The 10,228-nt window shown below is 44.1% G+C and overlaps 2 protein-coding genes across 2 annotated transcripts; both read right to left on the bottom strand.

The window, feature by feature from the left end:
• Positions 1-56: 56 nt before the first annotated feature.
• LOC134007049 (all-trans-retinol 13,14-reductase-like) lies at positions 57-4,898 on the bottom strand. Its single transcript, XM_062446208.1, has 11 exons — positions 4,658-4,898; positions 4,232-4,414; positions 3,756-3,997; positions 3,021-3,222; positions 2,637-2,834; positions 2,411-2,530; positions 2,137-2,275; positions 1,857-1,966; positions 1,429-1,598; positions 1,115-1,274; positions 57-974 (listed from the first exon to the last, which is right to left on the bottom strand). Exons 1-11 carry the CDS (start codon positions 4,815-4,817, stop codon positions 826-828), a joined length of 1,833 nt encoding a protein of 610 aa, XP_062302192.1. The 5' UTR covers positions 4,818-4,898; the 3' UTR covers positions 57-825.
• Positions 4,899-6,631: 1,733 nt separating this feature from the next.
• Positions 6,632-10,188, bottom strand: LOC134034171 (glycylpeptide N-tetradecanoyltransferase 1-like). Its single transcript, XM_062478553.1, has 11 exons — positions 10,182-10,188; positions 9,933-10,061; positions 9,526-9,644; positions 9,272-9,363; positions 8,821-8,937; positions 8,452-8,512; positions 8,088-8,165; positions 7,815-7,985; positions 7,513-7,680; positions 7,227-7,354; positions 6,632-6,737 (listed from the first exon to the last, which is right to left on the bottom strand). Exons 1-11 carry the CDS (start codon positions 10,186-10,188, stop codon positions 6,632-6,634), a joined length of 1,176 nt encoding a protein of 391 aa, XP_062334537.1.
• Positions 10,189-10,228: the final 40 nt, after the last annotated feature.

Below are 10,228 nucleotides of genomic sequence, written 5' to 3' on the forward strand. Positions count from 1 at the left end.
ATCCGGGCGCAATGATGTCATCAATGTGTCCTATTAAATTAGAGAAAACATCTGTCTTAAAAAGAAAATGTTATGCATTTATTGAACATTTTATGAATTATTTTTCATCAAATAATCTGTACCCACTCAGCCTTATTAACTATACAAATAAATGTTATATAAAAAGGCATTTAGAGGATTCGCATTATGTTTTATTGACACATACGAACACAGTGCTTCAGTCTTGCACATGAACCAGTTCCCCTGGTTCTCCCTCCCACACAAGCATAATCACATTTCTGTAAAGGCACGTCAGTGGGGTAGAAAATTACTGCAGTCCGGTCGAAAATATACCATAAGAATTAGTCGTAGTCAATCGTAAAAACAGCAGACTCCTGTCCTATCATTAAAAGTGCATTTGATTTCTGAAAGAAACCACCAATAGACAACTTACTTCTTTGACAGTAGACTATAAAAACGAACAAACTGCACTCTAAATGTAACGATTTACAATGTTCTGAGGCTTTCAATTAGCAAGGTCTTTTCAACCAAAGTTTGTATTCTGTTAGTAAATTAATTGGATGTGAAAAGTCCCATTGCAATTGTAACATATTATGTGATGTTATGCTACAAATATTACAGGTCAAGATGAGTGAAATAAAATAACAGATTTGATGGCTTGTTATATTGCAAATGTATCTTAAAGTGATTGTGCTGGTTAGTTACACCCAGATTAAATACATGTCATTCCAATCACGCCCTGTCCTCCACCCTCTTCCTCCACTCTCATCCTCTTCACATTCAGTGTTTCATGCAGGTTTTCTGAGGCTACTGACGTCACTGGTTTTACTGCTCTTTCTTCATGTTGTTGGCATTTTTGGTCTTCTTGGCCAGGGCGATGGCGTCGAGGTGCAGGTTACGTTTGAGAATGACAGAACCACAGGTGAGCGCTCCAGCCAGGGCGCCAGCAAAGCCGCACACAAACACATCTTGTCCTGCGAATCAGACGCACACAGACAACTCAGATCCACAGCCATACTGCAGGTCACACTCGCACTCTCTAAAGAGAGGAGCTATAAAACGGTACGTCGAAAAGTCAACACATTTTCAACAGAATCCCGAGACAGCGACTCACCTGTCAGGTAGAGATTCTTCAGTGGAGTCTGGGGTCTCACGGTGGCGTTGAGCTCGGCACTGAAGCGGGCAGTGCCGTGATCGGCTCCGTAGATCTCCCCGCGGGGGGCTCCTATGTAGTGCGTGTTTGTGATGGGGGTCCCAGCATCCACATACTCAATCTACCAGTTTTCAGAGAAACGGAATAGAACCATCAAGACAGATTTCAGCCAGGTAACACAGTTCAATTACTGGTAAGGCTCCACTAAAAAAAGTACAGAATAAACCTGACGCTATCGAGGATATTAATGGGAGCAGTTTGAGGCTTTTTACTACCTTGTCCCTGTTGATCTTTGGGAAGACGCCCATCACCACTTCCACGATCGAGTCGATGAATGCCTGCTTCAACTCCTTGTAATCAGCCCCTCGATTGGTCACCTTGTCATCTTTCCACTCCTCAAACCACTCATAGTTGGCAAAGCTGACCAGGCTTAGAGTGGACTTGCCTAACCAAAGACAGAAGCATTGGAGAGCGAGGTTGACGAGGATAGGTTCCCGGGAATAAACATTGAATTAGCACAAAAAGGACATTTAGACATCTTTTTTTGTCATTTAGCAGATGCTCTTATCCAGAGTGACTTACAGAAAGTACAAGGAAGTGCCTTGCCCAAGGACACAACGTCATTATGCACAACTGGCAACCTTCTGAGTAATAGCCCGATTCCCTAACCGCTCAGCCATCTGACTCCTCAGGACACACTTACCTGGTGACCTTGACTCCCACGTGGGGTCTTTAGCAGACGGAGAGGCCACAAAGAGGAGAGGTACACTTTGAGCCGACTCCTCTCTCTTTCCCTTAAAGTACGAGTCGACCCTGTAAACAGGGAGGGGTTTGTGTGATGCGATACATCAAATGCATCTTAAAGATTACGACCTTTCTGAAAAGCACTACCATCAACTCAATCCTTATGTTTTAGCACAGCTATATGCTCCCCTACACACAGAAAAGTGAAAGTTCAACCACAAATGACAAAAATAACGTACAGTTCATCAATGTTGTTCTCTGTGAAGATCCAGTAGTTTTCTGCTTTCAGGCCCAGCTCTTCCTTGGTTCCATCCAATCCCAAGAAGATACTCAGACCTCCCTCTCCATTCTTCATCATACTAAGCTGCTTCTGGATAGCTGCAGGAATCACATAAACAACTATCATTTTACAAAACAGACATTCGCTTCTCGAAGGCTTTATTCTTTACCAATATTGGACTCAGGGAATAGAAAGCCTGTGTGAAATGGACCGCATTCTGTTTCCTTGCATACCCGGGTTAGCCTGGAGCTCTTTGGGCAGCAGCTTCTGGTAGGTGTTGAAGATACCAGCGTTTGAGATGACCATAGGGGCACGTACATGGACCTCCTCTTTGCCCTTTATTACACTTACACCTACAACCCAAGAAAAGCATTGGGAACTGCTTTCTAGAAACAGAACGATCATCACACTCAAACATAACAGGTTTGAGAATACGTTTTAAAAACAGCTCATATTTACCACAAGCTTCATTTGCATCGTTGAACAGAATGCGGTTGACCGGAGCACGGACTAGAACGGCTCCCCCTGCTTTCTCAATGATGGGGATCATGTGGTATCCCAACTCGCTGGCACCTCCTATTGGGTACCAGGCCCCATGGAGGTAGTGGCAGACAAGCAGGCTGTTCATAGAGAAACTGGCATCTTTGGGCATGTTACCTGGCAACGCACAGAATATAGAAATTCAAGACCAAAACCCGTAACACCTCTATATTACTATAGTACTCCATAGTACCAGAACATTTACATGCAGTTCAAACCAAAACTGCAACATTAATGACTTCTATCCACATATCGAAAATGGTGGTGACCGTTTGTTTCTTAACCGCACACTGTACAACCTACCATATGTGCCGAAGGTGTAGCTAAAAACGGCTCTGAGGTCCTCGTTTTCAGTCAGTTCATTGACCACCTCTGTTAGACTGCGTGACGCCATTTTAAAGAAGAAAGACAGACGATTGGCTAGGCCTGTGTACACCAAGAACTTAGCCAATGGGAGAGGTACGATCTTCAACAAAGCCATGAGCCAAACGCTGCGTCCTGCTTTCTGTGAACAGAAGATACAGACAGGTGTGAGTCAGACATGAGACAAAAAAGGCGAAGAGATTATTATTTGTTTTGACCCAATCTTTCTACAGGTATCAACAATCAGATTAATTCAGTACCTGTAGGCTGTCTAGTTCTATTCATATGTTACAGGAACCTGATTCATGATGGTTTATTGCAAACTGCTGAGATAAAGTGTAATGTCTCCTTGATCTGATAACCTTGTTGGACATTAATGTCCACCCTTACAGACAGATTGCACATTCATTCTTGATACATCACACATTACGACACTGCTTCCTATTGGGATAATGGTGACACAACAGCATCGGACCACAGACTGTGACCTTCATGCCAAAGTACAGTTAGATATGAAGGAAGTAAAGATTTTTAGCAGACATGAGTCACTATCAGCATTCCAACTGCCAATAAAGCTCATAGTCCTGTTGGAAGCCTCAGTAATGATTAGGTTCACCGAACAAATCAGAAAACTCTCTTCAGCTAAACTAATCTGATCATGATGTACCAACACACCTTGACTAGTCTCATGTACTCATCGATGGCCTTCTCTTCCCCTGGAAAGCACTTCTTTAGCTCTTGAGGGAAGCGGTCACTGCCACTGTAGATAGGGTAGACGCGCCTATTGTCAGCTGGGCCGATTACCACCTGGTCAAACGGGTTTTCCAGGGGCTCCCATTGCAGCTGGCCATTGGTCAGCTGGTCCAGCATGCAGCGGAAAGGCTTGTGCTCCAACAGGTCACCAATATAGTGGATACCTGTGTGGGGAAGACAGCGTTGGAACAGCGATAGTGTTAGCGTGGTCAGAGCAAGACAGTGACAGGACTAGATGAAAGGCTTATGCAGCCTAAACACAGCCATTCTAGTAACCTTAACAATGATATCTGATACTATAACATCCCAGAGTGGGAATAACCGAATCTTCACAATCAGTCATCTTCTGATTCTTCAGATCTGTTGTAAATCGCAGGGCAGGTGCCATCATGTCTTACCGACGTCAAACTCAAAGCCTTTCTCTGTGAACGTGTGACAGCAGCCTCCAGCCCTGTCATGCTGTTCCAGGACCAGGACTCTCTTCCCAACCTTAGCGAGCATCACTGCCAGCCCAAGACCCCCTATTCCACTGCCAATGATAATGGCATCTAGGTTCTCTGGTACTTTGTTAATTAAGAAACCTGAAAAAGAGGAAATAATTCACAGTAATAGTATTCAGATTGTAAATCAATCTTCATTCATTCATCACGTGGTGACAGCTAAAGAAGTTAAGCTAAGTGTTACATCGTAAGTAAATCGGATTTTAGAAATTAAGTTTATTTACCAGAAATAAATACTTAGGGTGCAACAGGTAAAATACGGCTCTAGATAAAACATTTGAGCAGATCCAAATGTTTGAATTGTTTTGAATACTGTCACTTTACCTTGTTTAAGAACTTTATTTTTCTCCTTCTTGTCAGTGACCAGTGGTTTCAGCGGTTCACGCGTATCGATATCGAAAGGATTCGGTCCTGATGTTCCAAATGCATATTTTAAAAGGAATGCAACAAGGCCTGCACAAATTACAGCTACGGCGATCCACATTGTGCATGAGGTCGTCCACCGACTAAACTATGCCAAAGGGTAATCCACTTCCTCGTTGTACTGTAGTAGGAAGGACGTCAATCTACAGTACATGGCAGTTCAACTCCATCCATGCTTGACTGACAACAAACTCAGCCAATTGCAGATATCGTTCGTATCACGTCAGGCAAATTCATCCAAACAGTCAGCTGATGAACACGCCCACCTAAAGTCCAGGGGAAAACGCCCACCTAAAATCACACGGACTTACACAGCCATTATTTTCGCTCCAGGGGAAGTATAAGACAATAATATAAATAAAATACGTGAACTCCCAACTTTTATCCGGGATATAGGTCTACTCGAAACCACTGCAACTACTAATACTAATAATTCGGAGCACTTCCCTTAAAAACAGAGGCATAATGCTACAGCAAAAGGATTGTGTCACTGTTAAAAACAGGAGTCATCATTGTTTCCATTGTAGTGCTTCTTGGTCCACAATAAGCCTTGTTTCTGAACAAGAAAGACACCATTATCTACATAAAGATAATGAAACTTAGAAAGCAGAGACCACATCATGTTTTCATAGAACAATGACTATTTAAACCCATATTCCCAGTGTGACTCCAAACATTAGCTGAATCTTGAACCTAACACCGTGTCCTAACTGGATGCGACGCGACAGGACACGATGTTAGACACATCTTCGGGTTAAACAACCTGAGGACACAAGCAGTAAATATAATCATAAGAAAGCCATCATGTCGAATAGCATCACAAAAACCATGCCAAAAACTTCATGGCAACTTCTATATTTTATTTTGCACAAAATCACCTGCATTTTCACATTTTCCTGCATCATAAAACAATGATACCCGTTTTTCCACATCAGTTTGCATTTCCAACTAACACTCAACTTTAAGAGACACTTTATCTGGTCCCCTCCCCAACATTTGAAATCTAGTAGTTTTATTAAGTTTCTCCTGTTCTCCACTCAAGATATTCCCATTCATATCCAGTTTATAAACTGTTTCTATTCACAGCCAACCCCAATTTGCTGTCTGCCATGTATAAAATATAATAAAAACTGTCAAAACCTGTTATTGTTTTATTTTCTTCAGAACAGGGCTTTTCTGTAAGTGTAAGAAGCCGGATAGTGGGTCACATAAGTTAGTACAGATGGGAAAAAGCATTCAAAAAGATGAAGGCCAACTCTCTTAGTTCAGTCAGTCAGGGGTGCTGAATCAACACCACAAAGCCTGTTTACGTAGAAAAAGGAGGGATTGATGGCAAATCTGCAGGTTCAAGCTTTAACTGAAAGAGGAAACCGATTCGAAACAGAAACCCTTGTCTCAAATCCTCTTTTGGATATCATCTTACACCTTCTGTATTTTCCCCGTTGCTTTTGAAATCTTTTTTGATTGTTTTTATTTTTCTTTAAAATTTGATGACAGATTATTACTGCAAAAGCCGTTTCCACTGGGAGTGGAAAAAGAAAAAATGTTAGATTCAACAGTATTAGCATTACTTTGCTGTATTCACATTTATGTTTTGTGGGTACACAAATATGTAGGTGGTAAATAGTGAGTGTTTTGGCCTGTGTATTTGTGTGTTTGCACCTGGTACAATCATGACAGCCTTTCAAATGTTGTACAGCTGTCTGAGATGGTAACTACAATGGCTTAAGGTCCATGTGATGGGAGGGAGAGAGAGTGTGAGGGAGAACCATCTCCCCCCACCTCCCTGCCTGGCAGCAGTAGTGCAGGTCAAAGTTCAAAAGGTCATAAAGTAAAAATGGGCGGTGGGGTGCCTCTCCTGGAGCAGGAGGGCCATCAGGCCGTCGGTCGGGCGTTCAGTGCGTTGGTGTGGTATCCTGGCCTAACTGGGACACTGTGCACTGGGATGCACACGGGGAAGTCACTGCAGTACCAAGCCAACCTGGAGAACGAGGGAAGGGTGAGCACAGTGTTGTACGCCATATCATCACAGTGCTGTGCGCCATATCATCACAGTGTTGTGCGCCATATCATCAGTGTTGTACGCCATATCATCACAGTGCTGTACGCCATATCATCACAGTGCTGTACGCCATATCATCACAGTGTTGTGCGCCATATCATCAGTGTTGTGCGCCATATCATCACAGTGCTGTACGCCATATCATCACAGTGTTGTGCGCCATATCATCAGTGTTGTGCGCCATATCATCACAGTGTTGTACGCCATATCATCACAGTGTTGTGCGCCATATCATCACAGTGTTGTACGCCATATCATCACAGTGTTGTGCGCCATATCATCACAGTGTTGTACGCCATATCATCACAGTGTTGTACGCCATATCATCAAAAGCCAATCTACAGTCGAAGACACAACATCTTTAAGTATAAGATAATGAAGCATCAATGACAATATACCTTGTCTGACCCCATGCTGGGACACTTCCAATTGTACAGATAATACTGCAGATTTCCATCTCCAATACCAAACTTAAGTTTTTCCAGGAAAGTCTTATTCTCCATCATGTCCAGTGCATTGAAGACGTCAAACCCTTTCTGTGTGTTGAGAACATCGAACATAAGAGCGGTGAGAAAGAGCATGACAGTGAGAGGAAGGTAAGTACAGGGAATGTCCCTGTACTTACTGTAAATTGCTCTGGATAAGAGCGTCTGCTAAATGACTAAATGTAAAATGTACTTGCGGGCGAACTTACCGACTTGGCCAGAATTAGTGCGTCCGACATGAGGTCCAGCAGGGGGGTGCAGGTGTGCACATTGTAAAAGGAGTAGGCGGCCTTCAGGCTGTGGTGGACTGGATGGTTCATGATGGTGGAGGGAAGTGTGTAGAAGCTCAAGAAGTCAGTCACCTTTCCTCCAGAGTTCTATTGAGGGAGAGATGAAGCACAAACCACATTCATTTTTTGCTCCACACATTCTTGTTCAGGTAACTCTGGTAACGGTTATAACTCAGCCACGAGAAGGACTCTGATCCTGTATGATGGGTGGAGATCTCTACCTCCACCAAGTAGGTGTCTATGATGTTCTCCTGAGGCAGCAGCCAGTGCTCCACCTCCTCCGGGCTCATGGTGGGGGCCAGGTGGAACTGGCTCAGGTACCCCAGCAGCAGACGATGCACCGCCGGCACGTCCTTCCTGGTCATTGGTCGCAAGCCCGATGTCTTTGGAGCCTGAAATGAGTTTATAAACAGGATGGGTCAGCTAAACCTTGTTGACTGCCACCTCTTTGGTTTTGCTGCTGTGCAAACGGCAGCCCCTAGATGGTGCCGTACCTCAGGAAGACGGTACAGCTTCATGGTACGCTGCATTGTCATGTTCCGGCTCAGGTGAGAAAATTTCACCTCGATCAGCTTGCGAGGGTTCAAGGAACGGTGCCAGTACCTACAGGAGTAATGCAAAGTGTTACTCTCTCTCTCTCTCTCTCTCTCTCTCTCTCTCTCTGCTGTCGCTCTTCCCTCTCTAATACGGTCATCTCCTGAAATGCATTATGTGATTATGTTTGTGTGTATGTGTGTATTTGACCCACCTGCAGGTACCCACAGGTTTGGGCAGCACTACTCCAGCAGTGTAGACAGCCTGGAAAATGCCCTCTAGATTGACACGTCTGGTGATCTCTCTGATCAGAACAGGCGCTACCCGCTTCGCGCGCAGCTTCTTGTGGACACAAAGGAAGTTGATCTCCACCATTTTCTTTTCCCTTAACCACAGATAACAGTTCAGAGTCAATATCATTTCTGCCATGCATTCATGTATGTGTGTATCTGTGTGCGTGTATATGAACATGCCGTAACATTGTTAACCATTTTGCATGTACGTTCAGAACGTCCAAAAGGAGTCCCCAACACGAGTTATTCAGTTCGGTTGTAATACAATGTCACCAATTGTCAAGACCAAAAAAAAAGAGACAATAAATAAATGTACATACTGTACTAGTGGTGTCATTCGCAATTACATGGACTCTTATTGTTGCGTCACTGTAGCCTTAGCCACACTGTAGTTTCTTACATGTCATAAATGCGGATCTTGGCAGGGATGGCACTGATGAATCCCACAAGCTTCTGGTTGGAGTTCACTCTCACCCCACAGTGCCACTGAGGCAGCCAGCCAGGAGGACGCAGAGCCCTAGGAGAGACAGGCATGAGCTACACTTAATCATAGGGGTAGGGGGAAAAAATCGATTCACATTTGAATCGTGATTCAGTCTGCTAGCGACTCTGCTAGCGATTCAGAACAAAAGATTCCAACCCCTACTTATTCACATCTGTTGCTAGTTACTAGGTAAGTGCCCTAATAACGTACAGGCTACAAGTGACTTGTAGTACACTGATGTGTATAATAAACATACAATGAGCGTTTCTAAGGTAGCATATACCACAATGACATATATATCTTTATGACTCACATCGATTAAAGGGAAATGTTCAAGTGGCATGAGCAATAGAGGTAAATTAATTACCAGAGCAGGAACTCAGGAGAATAGTCGAATCGGAACATATTGTCATCGTCTTCCACGTAGTTCTCATTCAGAAGGGTGTACAGTTCCTTCAACTGAAATCGGGCCGAAAAAGTCCATTCATCAGGCATGAAGGTCAGAATTGAATGCGTTGGATGGATGAATTGGCTGAATTGGTTATGTTCTAGGTTCAGTAGTCTGTGAGGTGAGGAAAGACTGGCTGGTTGAATGTCTTAACATCTGTTGTGTGTTCTTACCACTGCAGGGTTTCCCAGGTCGAGAGCGTCCCAGGTGAAGCCTTGTGGAAGGCTGTAGGGCTCCTCCCGGATGATGTCTTTGTCAGGCTCGATAGAGCCATGTGATGTCACCATCTCCCCTAGAGGGATGAAAACAGTCCCAGAGAGGGATCATTTGGAAGTCGGATGGCTGAGCGGTTAGGGAATCGGGCTAGTAATCAGAAGGTTGCCAGTTCGATTCCCCAGCCATGCAAAATGACGTTGTTTCCTTGGGCAAGGCACTTCACCCTACTTGCCTCGGGGGGAATGTCCCTGTACTTACTGTAGATAGCTCTGGATAAGAGTGTCTGCTAAATGACTAAATGTAAATTTGAGGGTTTCCAAAAACCATTCTGTGTCTACATGCCCCTGCATGTCCTGTGTTATACCTAGCTTCGGGACCGGCTGTGTGTCCCAGAACTGGTAGCTCCTCCGGGTAGCCTCCTCCATGGTTTTGGCAGGGCCGGGACCCACAGAGAATAGTTCAATGGCCTTCTGGATCTCTTGCAGTTTATCAGCTGGCAGTGAGTTCACCTGTACAGAGACAAAAAGTGAATTTGAAACGTATTGCTGACATGCACATAGACACATACAAAATGCAGATACACTACATTCCGTCTCTCTCTCTCCCCGCTCACCTGCCATTCTATCAGTGTCGGTGTTTTAGCAACTCTCTCAAGGGAAA

This window comes from Osmerus eperlanus, chromosome 2 (genome assembly GCF_963692335.1).
Source record: "Osmerus eperlanus chromosome 2, fOsmEpe2.1, whole genome shotgun sequence".
Lineage (NCBI taxonomy): Eukaryota > Metazoa > Chordata > Actinopteri > Osmeriformes > Osmeridae > Osmerus > Osmerus eperlanus.